Source organism: Corythoichthys intestinalis, chromosome 13 (assembly GCF_030265065.1).
Source record: "Corythoichthys intestinalis isolate RoL2023-P3 chromosome 13, ASM3026506v1, whole genome shotgun sequence".
In the NCBI taxonomy this organism is placed as follows: Eukaryota; Metazoa; Chordata; class Actinopteri; order Syngnathiformes; family Syngnathidae; genus Corythoichthys; species Corythoichthys intestinalis.
The window spans coordinates 40,017,549-40,038,965 of record NC_080407.1 but is presented as its reverse complement, the minus strand read 5'-3'; the positions used below and the strand labels follow the sequence as shown (position 1 = coordinate 40,038,965).

The 21,417-nt window shown below is 38.3% G+C and overlaps 1 protein-coding gene across 1 annotated transcript; it reads left to right on the top strand.

Moving 5' to 3' along the window:
* Positions 1-5,817: 5,817 nt before the first annotated feature.
* Positions 5,818-20,066, top strand: LOC130928146 (zinc finger protein OZF-like). The gene is made up of 3 exons (XM_057854395.1): positions 5,818-6,637; positions 15,448-15,564; positions 18,606-20,066. The coding sequence occupies exons 1-3, from the start codon at positions 6,529-6,531 to the stop codon at positions 19,856-19,858; spliced, it is 1,479 nt and encodes a 492-aa protein (XP_057710378.1). The 5' UTR covers positions 5,818-6,528; the 3' UTR covers positions 19,859-20,066.
* Positions 20,067-21,417: the final 1,351 nt, after the last annotated feature.

The window sequence follows — 21,417 nt, the reverse complement described above, 5'->3', positions numbered from 1 at the left end:
TGGATCACGGAGTTTTTAATCATTTTCTGAATTTGGTGTTTTGCCCAAAAATGGCCAACTTTGGGACTACGCCCAGGCCAGACCCTTGGATGAAAACTCACCATTTTGAAAACTTAAGATCTCATATGTCTCCTGTATAGTCTGACCAATTTTGAAGACGATCCAACTATTTTCTTCAGCGACAAGGTCTCAAATGTAAATCGATAAAATTTCACATTTGATCCAAAATTTCCGACTTCCTGTTGGATTTGGAATATAGGTGCAAGAGACTTTTTGGAGCAGTTTTACGCAATGTATCGACTCACCAAATTTCATCGTTCTACGTTGAAAAAACCTAATAGGAAAGGCCTTTTTGAAAATTTCAAGGGGGCGCCACTGAGCGATTTTGTTACATTTTTTTGTAGATTATCAAAATTTACGCAAAGTTGCATGTATGTGCAAATTTTGGTGAGTTTTCGTGCATGTTCAGGCCTCCAAACGTAAACTCCAACTGTGAACCGAAAAAATTTCACATTTGATCCAAAATATCCGATTTCCTGTCGGATTTGGAATATGGGTGCAAGAGGCTTTTTTGAACAGTTAGGCATAAGGTATCTACTCCCCAAATTTCATCGCTCTACGTTGAAAACCTGAGAGGAGAGGCCTTTTTGAAAATTTTAAGGGTCAAGGGGGCGCCACTGAGCCATTTTTTGAATTTTTTTCAAAACGAAGCAAGATTATCAAATTTTACGCGAATCTGCACGTATGTGCAAATTTTGGTGACTTTTCGTGCATGTTCAGGCCTCCAAATTGGCCATTTTCATTTGCCCTGAAAAAAGAAGAATAATAATAATAATAATCCTTTGCATTACAATAGGGCCTTCGCACGCCTAGTGCTCGGGCCCTAATAACACGATTGAGAAAAAAAAAAAAAATCAAAATGGCCGGACCAAATGTGGAGGCGGGCCGTATTTGGGCCGCGGGCCGCAGTTTGAGGACTGCTGGAGCGCGCATACACCCAAAGAAGAAATGCCGCATCCAAGTGAGTGAGAGAGGGAAACACTTCTACGAGCCTACGTTCTTTGTTAATGTTAATATCTACAGAGGCAACGCCTGTATGTATCATCTTTTGTGTTGTTGTTGTTGTGTTTCCACTCGCGATCGGACACTTAAATCCAGTTGTGTAGTGGTTTGAACGATGTGCTAATGCTAGCGAACGAATGCTAACCATACTGGTATTAGCAGCTAATCATCGCTGATTTACGTTGATGCAAACCTGTTTGTTATTGGGGACGAAATTGATTTGTTTCATTTTTATTCTTAGTTTCACTATTCAGGTGATGGTTGAATAAAGTCAGCAAATTATACCAACGTCTTCTGCATCGTCATTTGGGAGTTTAGCTAGCTGTGTAGCCGGGACTTTTTTTTTTTTTTTTTTTTTTTTTTTTTTTTTAATAGCCAGGACTGAGCCTCTCTGTGAGGACAGCGCAATCGTATTCCCTCCCGATGCAGTTATCTCCACCTTGCAATGACTGCAAGTCGCTTTGTTGTAATTTTTCCTCGTGAGGTGAAGACACACTTTCGAGCGTTTTAACCTACGTGCTGTCATTATGTATCGTTATGTTTATGGCTGCAATGCTCGTGCTTACCCGTCGTAACCTTTCATTTTCACACTCTTTCCTGGTGAAGTGTAGTCAAACTTTGGAGCGAGTGGTTCTTGGCGCCATGCTAGTTTGATGCGTCTGGACAACAACACATGTCACGACGCAATACGCGTCTTTAGGAATCGTTAAAGGGATTGTTAAGGCTTTTTCGTTGTGATGTCGAGGCCTCGAAACACTCGGAACCGGTTCCGAATTGGAATCGGATTTCGATTCCCATCCCTACTGACAAAGGTGTCTGTGTTCAACTCACTTAATTGGAACAGCGCCAAAAGCGATCTTAACACTGATGGTGTTGAAACAACACCCAAATCAACACCAATCAACTCAAAAATCATTTTCACCAAAAAATCTACTCCACAGATTTTGCTGTGTACGGCAGTCTCAGAGGGACAAAAGTCATATAAATTGTGCAATCGCGTTACATATATAAGCAATGATTATTGATAAGTGTTTTAATTGACTCTCTTGCATGATGAATACAATAATGGATTCAGTAATGTGTATAAACAATGAAAAAAAACCTATTTAAAAGTTGAAATAGTGCATGTGCATTTTTTTTTTTGTGTAGTCAAATCGCACGGCAAAATCAAAAGCACTCCCTGAAGCAATCACGTGGTAAAGCTGGCCAGTGCTTTAGTTATTACTAGATAGCAAAGTGCTCTCATTTCTTTTTGTAAAGAAACCACACTCATAAACCCATTCATATAACAGCTCGAAGTCACAAACGTCTATTCAAACTGTAAATCGTGCTTTGGAATTGTATTTGAATTGTATTAATGAACAACTGGAAAATAAGTGAGTCATTGACACAATTTATATCAGTGCTTTGCCATAAAAAAAAAAAAAAAAAAAAAGTTGGCAATGTTTTAAAATTTGAATGAACAGGAATTTAGTCTGAAATTGTGTACTCAGAAATTATTTTTATGTTTTATACCCAGGAACTTTATTAAAAACCTTTGGCAAGTTTTTTGTTCTTAAAACAGTATAGATGTAAATTACAGTGAAGTCAGGAAGCTGTAATTAAATATTGTGTTTGAAGGAAACATGTAGTCATCTGTTTTGTCTTCATTGTTAATGACAACATGCCTAAGACAACTTCAAGTGAAATTGTTAAAGTAACTGAAAAACATGACATTAATCGTTTCACGAATGATTTGATTAAAAATGTCATCGTTAATTGCAGCCATATCACTAACATACTTAAAAAGCGGCAAAGATGCCACCCTCAAAAATTGTGTGTTGTTCAGAATTGTTCAGAACAGAATTCACCGGTCGAACTTATGTTGGCGCGTTGCGCTATTTCCGGTTGGAATTATTTTGTTAAGGGAACAGCCGGAAATAGAGTTATCTCTTACGGCTTGCATGTCAGAGTTATACTGCTAATAGGGAATGGGACGTACTACGTCATTGTTTGGATACGCCTCCATGCTGGTAATATCCTTTACTTCAGGTCCGGCCGACTCAACGGGGGAGTGTAACTTGTGGTAGTGCTAAGCTAATTCCTTCAGTGTATTAGAAAGAAAATATGGGTGTGTATTGTTGTGTTACCGGGTGCAACATTGTCTCCCACGACAAATAAAGGGCGAGGAAAACTGGACTCACTTTTCACCGTTTTCCTGCATGGAGGACCAAATATCAGATCACGAAGGCACGACGGATGGCTTGGGTCGCAGCAGTTCGTCGGAAAAGCATTTCTTTTGATCATATTTCTGCTGGAATGAGAGTGTGTTCCTGTCATTTCTACTCTGGTAAGTTGAACGATTTATCCACTGTTTTGGTTTCATTACACGTTTTTTTTACCGTTGTGTAAATCTGCCTCTTTAGCAATGCTCCCCTACATTTGTTGTGTTCCTAGGTAAACCTGCCTATGAAATGCTGACAACACATCCCGATTGGTCACCATCTCTCTTCTAGGATTATTTATCAACGAAATTTGTTCATTTGAGTGGTTCCATTTGTCTTGTGTCGGACTCAAACAAGCCCTTGCAGCAGACTCCATCTGGGTCTGCTGCTCTTGTCAATAGACTGCGAGCTTTTAACTTGTGAAAATGCAAGAACTTTAATGCACATATTTATTCTGTCTGGCGATTTAACTAAGGCCAGTGAATTGTTTGATTTTATTTATTCTTGAACCACTTTGACTAAGACACGTTTCATTGTAATGTTGAATTTATATATTCTATTATTATTTATAATTTATAATCTTGTTTGCACTAATGTAGACTTTAGACTGTCAATTCAAATAGTGTTGGAAAAGTTGCAATACCTAAAATAGAAATGCAAGAACTGTAATGTACATATTTATACACCTTTATTTACCTAAGGCCACTGAATGTTTTTTTTAACCGCTTTGAAAAAGACAGGTTTTGTTGTGATCTTGTATTTATATAATTTATGGCGTTTTTTAATGTATTATATATTATAATATTTGCTGACCCCTGTCAGAGTGTGGGCCATTTTGCACTAAAAGGATTTTAAACTGTCAGTTCAAATATTGTGTTGGACAACTTGCAATACTTAAAATGGAAATGCAAGAACTTTAAAGCACATATTTATTCTGTCTGGCAATTTACCCAAGGCCAGTGAATATTTTTTTTAAACTGCGTTTCCAGAACCAAAAACTAGGGAGGAAAAAATGTGAAGACCGAATCAACTTGCGCGGACTTTTAACACCAGCTCGGCGAATCCATTCACGTTTCATATGCAGTAAACATTATGTTGGGTTGGCATGGTCTTTCAGAGGACAAAGAGGTAAGCCATTTTTATATTTTGAACTTATTTTTTTAGCATAACGTTGTGCCATACTGCTTCTGTCTGACAATGAATGACCTCAAAAGAATTACAATTGTATCTGACTGCCACTGTTACCGTTTCTGTTATAAATATAAAAAAACAACTTTACTAAGGGGGAAGTGTAAATAAATTATAGGATTAAGATGTGTTATCAATGAAAAAATTAAAAGTGTTCGTTGGCTGTCACTGAGTAGCATTTGCGATCGCTACACAAAGCTAACTTACCCCCAAGAACGGTAAGAGACGTAGGACAACCAGAGGATATATAAGAAAGACCGGGCTGATGGTAAAGGATAGCTTGTTGAAACAGGAGAATGTCATTGTCAGTCGCGTCGATAAAAAAGCTAAAGCTATGCTTAGGTCGGCTCGTAGCCTACCTACTGGGGCAACAGTCAGCTGATTTTGTCACTGCGGAGAAAAAGTTACATATTCATCTGCTTGATGTGTGATGGCACGGTGTGGATTCTCTGTTAAGCTTCTTCAGACAGAATATTAATTAAAAATGAATGAAAACTAAATACTAGTGAATATGTCATTATCATTTTAAAAATTTAAGTGACGGGTAAAAATAGATTATGACCGCATTTTTATGACCCTGTCAGTCAAAATGACAGACAACGAAAAAGTCTAGCGCAACCTCTGTACCAAACTGCCTTTCGAATTGTAAAATTCATCATTGTTGTTAAAAAAAAAAAAAATTCACTGTATGTGGCAGTTATGGCAGAACGTATGGAATACCAATAGTGCCAAGATAAAAAAAACACATGAATAAATAAATAAATATAAATAATTAAATAATAATAAATTAACATTTTTATTGACTGTCACTTTTGCCATAAAAAAAGGGGGGGGAAATGATTTTTTTTCATTGATGTTTCTATTTCACTTATCTTTTTTGCTTTTAACGAAAGGAATGGTCTGTCAATCAAATGGCATTGGGAGGGACTGAAACTAAACTTCAAATAGGTTGAATGCATTTAAACAACAAATTTGTCTAGAAGTTATAGGGTATCGACAAATATATAAAGAATTGCCCGAATAAAATTTGATACAAAACTAATAATTTGATAATTCCCAGGTACCGACGTATTGCCATCAAGCGCGGAATACGTCTCCGGCTTATTGACATGAGTCGCCGTGCATTTTGTGCGATGTAGAATAATGGTATTTTGTACACTATTATATTGTGTTAATGTGCATAGTCCATAATAGTCCAATCAACATTTTGAGTTCCGCAGCGACTACAATCTAACATTATACTGGGGCGTGGGGTGGCCAACAAATGGCCGTGGCCTGGCCACCCCACGCCCCAGTATAATGTTAGATTGTAGTCGCTGCGGAACTCAAAATGTTGACTGGACTATTATGGACTATGCACATTAACACAATATAATAGTGTACAAAATACAATATAACACAACAAAAGTATATCAGTTGGTGTGTCCTTAAGTCAATCTGACAGTTTTCTACTGGCCAGTTTATTACTACAACATGGTAAAAACCTGAAATTATAGCTTTTATTTTTTGGTGTGCCCCCTCAAGGTTTTAAGTGGCCCCATTTGGCCACCCCTATGAAGAATTTCTGGAGGCGCCACTGATTTGGAATTGGCAGTATAGCGCTACTCCAAAACCTTGTGGTTGTTTCATGATTTTCTTGCCTGTGAGTGAACGAGGGCAGGTGGGTTCCATTTACGTCTTTCCCTCCGCCCTCCAAGTGGCTTCTGTGTGACGTCATAGCAGGTGCTTAGGGCAAGTGAGCGAGGGCAACTCAAAACGTGATTGGAACGCAGCCAGTGTGTCCCTGCTGGGTGCGGGTAGTGGGGCGCCATTTTTCATTTCGCATACCCTAACAAGAATGGGTATTATTAGTAGATTTTAGGAAAAAAATATACAGTATAATTTTCCTGGTCGGAGGTTGGAAAACTCTGGCTTCCCACTTTCATCGAACGCAGCAAAAACAGTGGCTCGTTTTTCCTCTTTGTTCTCTTTGTCTTTGATCTCAGTCACTTAACTGAAGTCACTTTATTGTAGCCCTGTTTGCCGACCAATAACATCGACATGCCGTCAAGCATTCAGAAATCAAGCGAGTAAAATGTCAGCGAGAACGACACCGGCTGCAGTAAAAGAGGAGCCTCTGCGTCAGCAACCCTCGACTGTGTGCAAAATAATGCACGCAAAGGTTGTTCTTCACAGACTAGAAGGTTGGTTGGTTCACTTTCGATGATACATATAGGCTACTGTACATGACAGACAGAAAGAGCACAAATCCTAGTGATGGGAATTCATTTTTACTGTTAAAAGTAGTGGTGTCAAGATATTATTTTTTTTTATTCACACTTAATCGCATTTTTCATAGTTAATGGACCGTGGGGTCGGCTCTACGCAGGGGCAAGAGGGGGCAGTGCTCCCTCAAATAAATGTCTTGCCCCCTCAAATCAAAATTTTAGACGTTGAGAAAGCACAGTTTTAACAGTCTCACAAAATTAATATATTACAAATTGACAGAGTGATCTGCACTCAATAGCTAAATTATCACTCCATATACAAAATTTGCACATGGCTCTTAATATGGTAATTTATGCAGTGGCGCCCCCAGGGGGTGGCCACGGCCACCCCTATAAATTTGTTGGCCACCCCAAGGGCCACCCCGCTTGCCAGTATATCGTTAGATTGTTGTAGCATCAGTTATAAATTTCATCCCAAATGAATGCATTTATTTTGTTTTGTTAAATGTAGGGTCAGGTCAAATTTATCACATTAACAGGCGGTAATTATTATTATTTTTTAAATTAATCACGTGAAAATATTTATCGCAATTACCACATTCGCAGTACGACTCATTCACGCATTGCTGCAAACAGCCTACAATGGCGTCGTTTTACTTCAATACAGAGATAAGAGGCAGTGTCAAGTGAGTGGAGTAGATAAAAGCATTCATTGTGGCCGTGCTTCAAATTGGCAAAAGCTTTGTCATCTCTCCCACAGCAACTATAAATATTGTGGGATGCGACGTGGGGAGGAATGACAGGAGTTGATCTTTTTCTTAACACCCTGTAGTGTACCCAACGCAGAGAAGATATAGCACTTCCAGCAGCCACACACAGTCATGGTTGCACCACTTCCCATCATGCATTTGGGCAGAACAGTTAAGTCGCTACAGTATCATTTACTGAAAGCTCAACAAATACACTAGATGGCAATATTTAGTCACAATATACAAACTTACATTTATCCTATAAAAATTACAAGTCGTTCTATCCGTGGATCCTTTTCAGAGAAAAAATGTTAATAATAATGCCATCTTGTGGATTTATTGTTATAATACACAAATACAGTACTTATGTACAGTATGTTGAATGTATATATCCGTCTTGTCTTATCTTTCCATTCCAACAATAATTTACAGAAAAATATGGCACATTTTAGAGATGGTTTAAATTGCGATTAATTACGATTAATTAATTTTTAAGCTGTGTTTAACTCGATTAAAAATTTGAATCGTTTGACAGCCCTAGTTAAATGTACACCTTATGCCTATAACACAATAAAACAGAATTGTTGTGGAACTCAAAATGTTGACTGGACAGTTACGGACTATGCACATTAAATCATTAGTAACATCAAATATTACACAATACACCAAAGTATATCAGTAGCCGTTGTCCTTAAGTCTTTCTGACAGTTTTCCCCTGACCTTTTTACTGCAATAATATAATGAAAACCTGAAATTATGGCTTTTCGTTTTGGCCACCCCAAGATTTTAAGTGGCCCCATCTGGCCACCCCTATTAAAAATTTCTGGAGGCGCCACTGAATTTATGCACGCAACTATGGCTGTGATAGGCACGAACTGACACTTCCGCGAAGCACCTTCAGGAGATATGCTGTGTTCATGTGTTTCGGGAGGTCTGAGTTCCCAAGTTGGAAAATTGTTCTGATGTGCTGAAAAGTCGTAATGTGAGATAAAAACATGGTTGCTACACATAGGAGTAGCCTATTTGAATGCTCCAACGATACATCACAAGTTGTGTGACTGTTTGGCATTTTTATAGAAACCATGTATTAGTGTTTTTTTTTTTTTCGATTACCCAAACAATGCCTGAATGCAGCATCAATATTAGCATGTGCTAATCATACAGTCGCTGGTGATGTGCGAATGACATCTTCCCACCTGCTGTACAGGTTAGTGCCAGATAAACTGCCCATCCTTGTTCTTTTTTTTTTATTACCGACTGCATGTGTTGATGTTTGTTTGGTCGCCTACTCCCATGAATTGTGAATTTAAATGGTTCAACTTTACTCTTTACGCATCAGGCAGTTAACTGAGATGAAGTACTATGGTATTGAATTAATGTAGTAGATTAGCTGCCGCGTTTTAGCCTACTGGCTATGAATACAATAATAAATGCAATTTGAGTGAGAGGCTCCAACTCAAGAGCTTTGTTGAATATTGTATTAATATGGTATGTGGTATTTGAGCTGTATCAATACTGATGCTATTTATTTGTATGACTGTAGCGGACCGTGCAGGTCAGACATGTCCAAAAAATATAAAAGTTGACTGCGATAACCAATGCTTCAAGCATAGGTAGAAATTGGACTATTACTTCACTAAAATACGCAACTTTGTCTGCCTCATTTGCAAAGAGACAGTCGCTGTTTTTAAAGAGTTCAATGTGAGGCGATATTACCAAACAAGACACGCTGACATGTACGACAAGATTACAGGGAAGATACGTAGCGAGAAATTGAAGCAACTTGAAGCTAGTTTAATTTCACAGTAGCTGTATTTCGCAAGAGTCAAGAGAGAACACCACAAAGGTTGGTTGCGAGATTGTTGAAATTAACGATTAAAAAAATAATGAAGCAAATGTGACACACAGAATGGCTTACTAAAATATATTGTTCTATGTAAAGGACGTCAGCCAAGGTCGGCCTCCCACATTTTTACCGCACCAAATCTGGCCCCCTTTGCTAAAAGTTTGGACATCCCTGGTATAGGTAAATGTAGGCACACTCTTCGTGGCAGACAAAACTCAGTAGAATTGTGCTCTTTTGGGCGAAGCCATCCCGACTGTTTATTGAACCGCCAACAACTCAACAACAACCCCTTTTTCTCACTCTCTTTTGCACTCGTCTCCCGCGCTTGCGCACGTCATCAACATGAGACACATTTGACTGTTACATGACCAAAATGAACCAATCTGTATGAATCAATTGCCTCTCTTTGAGATATAACCTCTAACAGTTTTGTATGCCTGCTCATCATAAATTCCAGCTATTTTACAAGCATTTTATTTGTTACTGCAGTCCTTGTAATCCAGAACAAGATGTACTGTATTATTTTTATTTGTATTGGACTCAAACAGCATTACTCATGCAAATTGATATTGGATAGTTATTTGCTCGCACAAGGAGGAATGAGAGAGGTTGCTAGGAAACCAACCCAGGCAACATATAGGCTGTATTGGCTGAGCGAAAATTGTGTTGGTTCGTTCCACTAAAGTGGATCTACATGACCTCTGCATTGTAATTTACATACGTTGCTAATTACTACCAAAAAAAAAGTTCTACTCACGGTTTCCAGTCATTTTTTAGTAATTAGCGTTTTCGTGTTGGTCTTTTTTTTCCCCGTGGCGCAGTGATATTGATACGGCGGAGTCGTATCGTCAGTGTGTGAAGCCATTTTAGGTCACGTGCACCAATAGGAGACGAGGATTGTTGCTATGCGCTTCTAAAACAAACAATATGGCGGCGACCGTGTCAAGCTACGACACGAGCGAAGATGAACAAAAGATAAGAAAACCGCATTCGGAATTTAGTCAAAAGGCATCGAAACGATGCTATATGCATCTCTCAACTGTCCAAGGGCGAAAAAGGGCAGGAATTTGTAAAAAACGTGCAGAGCCCGCGTGGTTGCGTCAGACAATGGCTTTCTCCCCAGGCTCCGTCGAAGGATCTTGCTGAAAATGCGTCGACTGGGATTTTTAACGACATTGACTACAGGTAAGCCACACGCACGCCTTTACTACAAGGTTAATTGTTATTAACTTAAGCTAAAAAAAATCTTATTTAAACTAGTGTTGTAACGATACCATTTTTTAGCCCAGATATCAATACCACTTTGTTATAAAATGTATATAGGGTACAGTGTGTCGAAAGTGAATCCAGTAGAACTTTTTATTGCATACCTGTTATGGGTGACAATGGTTAAATAAACCTTTTGGCTCAAGAACATCAAGCTGTAGTCAATAAAAGCCCTGATACTGACGTGGCAGTGATTGCTGTAAGTCTGCAGATAGATTTACAGTGTAAATTGCATTTTTTCACAGGAGGAGGCAACAGAACGAGGACTGACGTCTCTAAGGTCTCTGCAGCTCCTGGCACTAGTGTGTGTTCAGCACTCATTGGCATCCATACATTCACAGGTTGTGACTCTGCTTGTGCCTTTCATGGCAAAGGCAAAAAAACATTTTCTTTTGCACGTCATAAAAAAGAATACCTGACTGGGTTTGCAAAGCTGGGCAGCAGTTTTAAACTTGACCTACAAATATTTAACACGTTGTGTAAATACGTGTGCCACCTGTTTGGCCAGTCATGTGCCAAAAATGATGCCAAATGCAGATCTTTCTGTATAGCCTCGTCAGTCTTGCCAGAACATTCTATTCCCCCCAAAACTGATGCTCTGTACCAACATTGCAGGACAGCAAACTATCAAGCAGCAATTATGAAACGTTGTCAGACAGTTAAAATGTGTGCCCCTTCACCCATTGGGAATGGGTGGGACATTGAGGATGGGCAGTTGGCAGTGACATGGATGACTAAAAATCCTGCCCCTGGTACTGTTTTGCAAGTAGTCAACTGTAGTTGAAAGGCAACCAATTGTGACATGGGAAGATGTTCCTGTATGTCTGCAAAACTTTCTTGTACTGATTTATATCGGTGCCAAGCATGTGAGAACTGTTTCTTTGGAAACAGAAGACACTTGGATGGGATGATGACTTTGATGAAAGCGATTTTGAGGAGTAATGTTGTCATGTACAGTTTTACTATTGTTTCTATTTTTTTTTTTTTTTAATTCGTTTTTCAATATTTGTATGTGTATTCATGTGTATTTTTATAGTATGAGACACTTCCATGTTTGAATAAATGTGTACCAACAGTACCATACTTGAATGATTCCAACCTTTTGTGTATATACAGTGTGATTAAAAAAGGCTGTGCCAAAATCAAAATGCCATGTCAAAAACGAAAAACTTTTTTTTTTTTAAAAACTACCTTGGACGGATGTAGGAAGTAACTAAATTTAATTTCATGTTTTCATAGTACTCAAATATGGCCATCACCAGCAGCATGGACAACATCAAGCTGACATGAGAATTCCTCCCTCCCGCGTTGATTGCGTCTTTTATTCGATCTTTCATGTCATCAATATTTGCTGGAAGTGGTGGAACATACTTAGTGTATAACATACGTTATGTGCCATAAAGATGGATAATGAACTTTGTCTTTAACATACCAACACGTCCAGCAAGTACTGATGATGTGAAATATCGAACAACAGTTGCAATCAAGACAATAACTGCGACATGCACACGTTTGAGAGGAATTCTCATCGTGGCTTGATTTTGTCCGTGCTGCTGGGTGTGCTCACATTTGAGCACTTGTGAAACATGAAATAAAACTTGGAAGTTATCTTCAACACGTGTCCATCACTTCTTTTGTGATGTCTTTCATTTTTTAAATATCACCTTATGATTTTGGCACATTATTTTTTTTGATCACCCTGTAATTTTTTTGTCTTATTCCATTTTTGCCATGATTCACATTTAGGAGGGTGTGGTAGCAATTCGGTTGATTTTTAGCTATTTATGATCATGGCGTGCATTTTTTATTTTATATATTTCATTGCATAGTAGGTTGTGATATTTTTGATATGACACATAAGCCTTTAGCTTAATTCAATATATATTTCATTGTGCTGGGTGCAAATCATTAATGTTGAAGTGTTTCCTTCAAGAAATAAGCTACATTTCTCATTCTGAATTCACCTATGTGTATACTAAGGCACCAATAGTTGTTTCAAATGTTTGACATTTGATAAATATTTTGTGTTGCCAGAATTAATGTAACACTTAAAACAAGCAAAAACAGCAACACTAGATCTGTATTTTTGTGTATTCACATCAAGATACATTTCTGGCTGGTGACTAAGTTAGGAGGGTATTGGCTTTGAAAAAATGCATTGAACGCATAGATCCAGCGTAGTGGAATGAAATCCATTTTCTAAGCACTTTTTCCATGGTCCCAATAAAGCCATATTTCCACAAGCTTGTCCATTCGCAGCACTTCCTGGTCAACTCTAATGTTTTAATGGATGACGGTCTCACAGAAGAAGTTGTAGCTGTCAGTGAAGGGTGTTTCAGTTCTGAAAAACACGCAGACACACACACACATAAACCATGTGAGAACTGTTTCATCCATATCATACTTACATAATCTTCCAATCCAAATTATATAGGCTTGTCTATTCTGCCATTTTTTCCTGAATAAAATTATCAAATAGGTTTTTGGAACTACAGTTAAACTAAATACTATGTTATTTGTCAATCTAAACTTTTTGCTCAAAGTTAACAATCTAACATTATAATGACCGCTACAGCCCAGAACTCACATTGCAAGTCTTAACTTCATATGTGATCTGACCAGAAGCCCCCCAACTCCCATAGTTATTCACAACAAAAGGCGTGTGTGTGGCTTACCTGTAGTCAATGTCGTTAAAAATCCCAGTCGACACATTTTCAGCAAGATCCTTCGACGGAGCCTGGAGAGAAAGCCATTGTCTGACGCAACCACGCAGGCTTAGCAAGTTGCCCGCCGTTTCGGACAAATTCCTGCCCTTTTTCGCCCTTGGACAGATGAGAGATGCATATAGCATCGTTTCGATGCCTTTTGACTAAATTTCAAATGCGGTTTTCTTATCTTTTGTTCATCTTCGCTCGTGTCGTAGCTTGACACGGTCGCCGCCATATTGTTTGTTTTAGAAGCGCATAGCAACAATCTTCGTCTCCTATTGGTGCACGTGACCTAAAATGGCTTCACACACTGACGATACGACTCCGCCGTATCAATATCACTGCGCCACGGGGAAAAAAAAGACCGACACAAAAACGCTAATTACTAAAAAATGACTGGAAACCGTGAGTAGAACTTTTTTTTTGGATGTAATTAGCAACGTATGTAAATTACAATGCATAGGTCATGTAGATCCATTTCAGTGGAACGAAATCCATTTTCTAAGCACTTTTTCCATGGTGCCTAATAAAGCACTTTTAGGTCACAAATTACCAGTTGAGAAACACTGTTTAATTGCACAAGAGTTACAAGTGATATATCCCAATTTCTGTCCAGACAAAGTAGAGCAGCAGAGTGAAGGTAGAGGTGAAGGAGAGATGGAAGTTGATGAGCACAGGTTAACTGACTATCAACAAGGGATGTCCCAATTTGGATTTGGAATACAAATGGCTGAAAAACACAAAAATGTCACTTTTTTACAGAAACTTGTATTTTGGTTGGCTGATGTTGAAAAGATGTTGAATCAACATTCCGCTGTCGATTTCATATTGTTGAATCAACGTTGACACCCTACGTTGATTCGTAATCACTTTTGCACCCTCGATTAATGTTGTTCCAACGTTGAAATCCTTCAAAATCTAAAAATTTTGATTATTAAAAATATTGGAACAATGCTATTTTCCTTCATTTTCAACCATGACGCTATTATTGCTTTCAAATATGCCTATATTTAGAGGACCTGCTTTATTTACAGACTGAAGAAACAGCTGCTGACTAATAAAATCTTATTAGAAACTATGAATAAATAGTAAAAATAAAAACTTGGCTAGATTTCAAATTCTTTTTTAATAACACTGAGTAAACATACTGTATTTCGAACTTAAGCCTCTACCTCAGTGTGACGAGCTTTGCTGTGAACCTCGCCACCAACGCGGTCCGTACAGGGCATAGCGTAGCCACTTTTGCACAGCAGCGGCGAATGCATATTCTGACATGTCCATCCTCATCTGCCTCTTCAGTGAATCTAAAGAATACAAGCAAAATGGCATTCACATTTAAGTCATATCATGGAATTCAAACAGATATCATAGGTTGTTTTAATATACTTCAGTATTTTGTGTTGAAGTCAGTTCCTCAAGCAATCTCAAACCAAATTAGGGCTAAATGTGGGAACGGAGCTAGCTACGATGACCTCACTGTCGTGGTGTTCAATAAATTCTTTTAGACTTGAACTTCTTTTTAGCTAACATCCAAGCTAAGTGTGTTTTCGCTTGAATGTCAATCATAGCAAATCACAGTTTCTTACAATTTTGGCAACTTTGTCACATTATGTCAAGCAAAGGGTTTTCTATACAAGTAATAATGACAAACGCGGTTCTTTCTACCGAGAGACATCATTGCTGTTAAAGGCTCTAACGAAGCGCAGCAGGCTTACCTTAAAATATGGCTATCGTTAAATGAGGCGTTTCCAGTGGAGTTGCTGTCTTCCCGGCCAACCACTATTTTTCAACCAAAACTCCTGCCCATCCATAATTCGATGACTTTTCAATCATATTTCCCGGTCAATCATAAATCAACTTTTTGTCAACATTAGGTAATCAACTATAAAACAATGTTAACCCAACCATTGCCTTACATACCATAAAACAGCATTGTTTCAACGTCACTGTCATGGATTTAACATTGTTTATTGTCGAAAATTTTGATGTCAACCACACTGATGATTTTGATGGAAAACCAACGTTTATTCAATGTCGGTCTGCTATCTGGGTGTGGTGTCAAGCACTTTGAGTTACTTCTGTGTTGAATTGGATGACAAAATATCAATCAACAAAAAAATTGGCAAGGAGGAATTTTCTCTAATCAAAATCAACTTTGGTAGCACAAGTTTTCAAATAAAGAAATAAGATTTGGCCCGTGTGTTTGTGGTCTTGCAGATCTAAATGTCACCCAAGCCCATCGTCCTGAGCAGCAGAAGTCTGCATGCATCAAGAAGGAGGAGCAGGAAGAGTCACCGTACATCAAGGATGAGGAAGAGTCCGTATCCATTCAAGGTCATTCGAAGCGTTGCTTTTTTTTCTTCTTCAGATGAGGCAGAAATCAAACATAGTACCTTCTCATAAGTGCGGAAATATCTTTGTCAAATATACTGGCTTTGCTTACTTAGTAGCTGTGCAATGGACTCGTTAACCGACGTAGGGGTTTGCAGATTGAAAGATTTCTTTCTATGGAAACAAATTAGCTTGCTTTGAAGTTACATGATGTATACGGCGGAAAACACTCAGGTGACTTGATGTTCCGCTCTCAGACCCCCAATTTAGCCAAATTTCAAAACTGTCCTATATGCATGTGTGGTACATCATTGGAAAGCCTAAAATCTCAATTTTCTAGGGGAAGAAAATTTTTGAACTGGAGGGCATTTAAAATAAAATTAAACAGCAAAACCCTAACTGGAGGTGAGAGCATGAGACAACATAATTAAGGATGCCATCATTTTAACGAGATGTTATTGCTTACTCTCCTCTTTTCGATCCAAAAACTCCATGTAGCATGTAGCACCGAGTATCAAGACACAGCTGTGAATGGCCACAGCCGGATTTTTGGGGGATTCTATGGGTGAAAAATGATAATATAGCAAGGGTCGCCATGCAGAAATCGGAGACATCAAGGAGTGGTTGAGATTTTCTTTTTCATATATTTACCATTTGAAACCTTTTTCTTTTCAATTTTTCTCTGTTTGGATCGATTATTTATCATCTAAAATATTGGGGAAAATGGGACTGGAACAACAAAAAAAACAAAAAAAATTAACTGATAGCTATTACTAGGTAGATATCCGTGGCTCATTTACAGACACTATTTTTTTCATTGTGACGTCATTTGCTTAAAAGTTTAAAATATACGAGTGAATAATTTTTTTAAGTCATTTTCTTTTTTAAACTAAATATTAGACATCAATTAATGACTCTAAGCCAAAAATGACAGACATTTCGAATAATAAATATAATTATTTAATTCTTTTTATGGCTGGGTTGAAACAAAAGCGGTTGTGAGATGTCTGTAAATGGGGGTTTCAAGGGTAAAACGGCCAAATTAAAATTGTTTCGGAGCCTTAATGCGCCATGAATCTGCGTTGGCAGCATATAGACATACTGTTCTATCAAACACAACAGTTCTTTTGGCTTAAAGTACAGCAGTTTGTTTTAAAGAGGAGTGCAAGAGCAGAAACTGCTTTTTCAGCCTTGTCTGTGTTTTCCGCCATATACAGTGCCTTGTAAAAGTATTCGGCCCCCTTGAAACTTGCAACCTTTCGCCACATTTCAGGCTTCAAACATAAAGATATAAAATTTTAATTTTTTGTCAAGAATCAACAACAAGTGGGACACAATCGTGAAGTGGAACAAAATTTATTGGATAATTTAAACTTTTTTAACAAATAAAAAACTGAAAAGCGGGACGTGCAATATTATTCGGCCCCCTTGCGTTAATACTTTGTAGCGCCACCTTTTGCTCCAATTACAGCTGCAAGTCGCTTGGGGTATGTTTCTATCAGTTTTGCACATCGAGAGACTGACATTCTTGCCCATTCTTCCATGCAAAACAGCTCGAGCTCAGTGAGGTTGGATGGAGAGTGTTTGTGAACAGTCTTCGGCTCTAGAGAGTAAACAAGCGCGTAACGCTGTGTAAAACATACTGACGGCAAATACCTGGTCACTCCAACCACACTAAATCAAGTAGAACATTTATTCATGCATGATACATGCATAATGTTGAGGGCATGGCTATGTCAAATGCTTTATTTTTTACGGTGCTTTAAAGACGCCACCTGATTGAACAGGCTGGCGTGATCATAGAACGGCAAGCTTGCATCTGATAGGTAAAATTGAGTCACGTGATTATTTTTGCGACATCTCATTGGTGAAACTGGTCAAGCTACTCTTGGCTTCCCAGCACAAAACAAAAAAATCTAGTATGTAGAATAACGAGAAGAAATGTTACGACTCCTGTGTAGTCCAAAGTAGCAGAGGAAAAGTAGCATTTTTTTTCCTCACAAATATACTCAAGTAAAAGTAAAAATAATGGCTCAGTTTAACTACTCTCAGAAGTGCCTTTTAAATTATTATTATTTATTTAAGTTACTCAAGTAAATGTAACGGAGTACATGTAACGTTAATGCTTTTCATTTGGATCGAATGTTTTTGCGTATTGAATGTACTTAATAAACGTATTCCCCTTTTGTTTGCCAACTGCGATTGCCAATTCCAGCACGTCTTCAATAAACTCTTCCTTTGCCTCATCATAATATCTCACCAACTGTGCATTATCAGTGGCATCATTGGATTCAGGGGAAATGCATTTTGTATTCCATCACAGAGTTGCTTGGACAAATTGTCAGCAATTATTTCAGTACGTCTTATTGCTGTCTTCTGTGAGTAGGATTTACTTTATTATAGCAACATTCCTTGCCTTCTAACAAGGCGTCAAAATTTCTTGCATCATTTCTACATCATTAAATGCTTTCTTGTGCTTACACATGATCCAGGCCACATTTTGCTCCTCTGTCAAGCACAAGGTCAGTTTTGTGCGAGACGTCTCGCATGACTTTTTCAGCTTTTTTAATTTTATCTGATTTTGGGGGTCATTCTTTATCAAAATTGCATGGCTTTACTCATGATGGCATTTCATGTTTTCACGTTTTTTTAGAGCAACAATGCTTTGACGCAAAGGAAACATTGGCTTCAGGCTCGAAGATGGCAAGATAAACTTATATTTATCAGTCCGTTCTTCATTCAATCGCAGTTTTCATTCAGTGTCCACCTTTCTCTTACGTGCCATTTTGATGTCATGCCACGAGTGTGAGCAGAGCTCCTGCCGCAAGTAAATTGCCACTGCTTGCGCCTAAAGGTTGAGGGCGTGTCAATGCACGATGACTAACAGCCAATCAGTGAATCGTTGTCATGGGAATGACAGCCCAGAAAGCATCTCGAACGCGTGCATACATACACTCGCGCTCTCAGCGAGTCTAATCTCACAGCCTACAAGCTGGATAGACGGTCTATAAATTATATCATGTGTCTTTTTGTGTTTCTTGCAGGTTTTAGCAAATATCTTGAGTGGCCGCAGTCTGAGTCTCCTGGCTTTAAAGAGAAAGTCGAGCCCCCGAATATGAAACAGGAAGAGCCAGAGCACCCTCAACAGCAAAAGAGAGAAGTACAACTTCCAATCAAAAAAGAGGAGGTAGAGACTCGTGAGCCCTTGAGGAGTGATGATGATCCGAGTGAGGCCAGCAGAAGGGCGGAGCCTTCAAGCTGCAGCAGCAGCTCAATAGAAGGATTGCAAAGTGACATTTTCATCGCTCCGTCAGACAGAAATAGCACCATGTCAAACTCAACTTACAATGATGATGGTCACAAGAAATCTCATCGTGAAGACAAACTCTGCAAACGCTCTCAGTATGGGAAAACCTTTGCTAATAACTATACTTGTCGCACGAATATGAGGAGCCACACTGGTGAAATACCTTTTGTCTGTTCAGTTTGTGGTAAAAAATTCACTCGAAAGAGTAGCTTAAACAGTCACACAAGATCCCACACTGGTGAAAAACCTTTTTCCTGCTCCGTTTGTGGTCGAGGATTCACTCAAATTCAACACTTAAAAATACACACAAGAACACACACTGGCGAAAAACCTTTTTCCTGCTCGGTTTGTGGTAAAAAATTCACTCAAAAGAGTAGCTTAAACACACACACAAGAAACCACACTGGTGAAAAACCTTTTTCCTGCTCAGTTTGTGGTCAAATATTCACTCTAAAGCAACACTTAATTGTACACATAAGAACACACACTTGCGAAAAACCTTTTTCCTGCTCAGTTTGTGGTGAAAAATTCTCTGAAAAAGGCAACTTGAAAAGACACACAAGAACCCATACTGGTGAAAAACCTTTCGTCTCCTCAGTTTGTGGTCAAGGTTTTAATCGTAAGCAAAACTTAAACATACACATGAGAACCCACAATGGAGAAAAACTATTTTCCTGCCCAGTTTGTGGTCAAGGATTCGCTCAAATTCAATACTTAAAAATACACAAAAGAACACACACTGGCGAAAAACCTTTTTCCTGCTCAGTTTGTGGTAAAGAATTCACTCAAAAGAGTAACTTAAACACACACACAAGAACCCACACTGGTGAAAAACCTTTTTCCTGCTCAGTTTGTGGTCGAGGATTCACTCGAATTCAACACTTAAAAATACACATAAGAACCCACACTGGCGAAAAACCTTTTTCCTGCTCAGTTTGTGGTCAAGGGTTTGCTTGGAAATATCAGATTAAGAGACACGTGTGTGTCTAACATGTGCTTTGTCCAATCCTTGTATCATGTGGATCCAGACTATAGTACTGGCTCACCTGACTTAACTGTCGAGTTAAGTGGCATTTTTGATTCAATACTCCCCCTCTTTCAAACGACACTTTTCACAGTTAATATTTGAAACATTAGATCCCAAATTACAACAATTCTGAATCATCAATAAATAGTATAATTACATCAATATAGAAAATTATGATTGCCTCACAAATAAGTTTTTTTTTTTTGGGGGGGGGGGGGGGTGATTTTACTAATTTAAAAAATTACTATTACTACTCTTGATTGACAGTGATATATTACGACAGAGTATTAGGGCCAAATAAAGAGGAGGGAGGGGTAAGAGGACAACGAGATTAAAGTCGTACTGTTACTACAAGAAAAAAAAAAGTTGTGCTCTTCGAAGGAGTAATGTAGCTGAATAAGCGGCTACGCACTTTACATGCATGTACCTTAGCTGGTAGCTACGACTAAGCATTAGTACAAATCCTTCTATTGATCATAATTAAATGTAGATGAGCTAAAAGATGAAGGATTTCCTCATTTTGGAAAGTGATCTTTAAACACAGCCTTACAAGATGCTTTCATTATTGTTGATTTTAGCAAAGGCGGCAACGCGCAACGTAAACAATATAGCTGCTTATTCAGCTACAGTACCCCTATGTAATAATCCGACTTTTATTCTCATAGTGATCGTATGATTTATTTTCTTGTCGTGACAAATGGACTTTTTATTTTTCATTGAAACAATACGACTTCGATTGGACATATGATATTTTTATTGTTTGTGCTTTTAATCATACCAGTCCCTACTGATGAAAATCTCTCGAAGCTTCTTCGAACTTCAAAGTGCTTGTACTTCACTGTCCTTGTTTATTTTTATTCAGAATAAAGACCTTGTTTTCATTCAGTACAAGCCTCCCGTTCCGGTCCTTCAGAACAAGCCTGCTGTCTGCATGAAAATATTATTGTTCATATTGTTGTGCCACTTTTGGCCAATTTACTCGGGACGGTACAATACACCATAACACCTACGATGCGATTCGCCTCGGTGTGCAGGGTCACAATATGATGCAGTAGTGTTCAAAATACCAGCACTCCAATGTGACCAACTAGATTAATTTTTTGATCGTTACATGACAAACAAGTTACCAGTAGGTTTAACCAGCATTTATGATTAAAATGCTTATGACATGAAAAAAATGTTAAATAGCATTACTATTGGAATTTAAATCATATTTTGAGACGATTCAACTATATACAGTGCCTTGCAAAAGTATTCGGCCCCCTTGAATCTTGCAACCTTTCGCCACATTTCAGGCTTCAAACATAAAGATATGAAATTTAATTTTTTTGTCAAGAATCAACAACAAGTGGGACACAATCGTGAAGTGGAACAACATTTATTGGATAATTTAAACTTTTATAACAAATAAAAAACTGAAAAGTGGGGCGTGCAATATTATCCGGCCCCTTTACTTTCAGTGCAGCAAACTCACTCCAGAAGTTCAGTGAGGATCTCTGAATGATCCAATGTTGTCCTAAAT

What these genes read in the sequence shown, in the direction of transcription:
- LOC130928146 (XM_057854395.1), top strand. Translation starts at nt 6,529, where the DNA reads ATGTCAGCGAGAACGACACCGGCTGCAGTAAAAGAGGAGCCTCTGCGT. An exon ending in TGTTCTTCACAGACTAGAAG is followed by an intron (nt 6,638 to 15,447) that starts GTTGGTTGGTTC and finishes GTGGTCTTGCAG; the next exon opens with ATCTAAATGTCACCCAAGCC. An exon ending in AGAGTCCGTATCCATTCAAG is followed by an intron (nt 15,565 to 18,605) that starts GTCATTCGAAGC and finishes TGTTTCTTGCAG; the next exon opens with GTTTTAGCAAATATCTTGAG.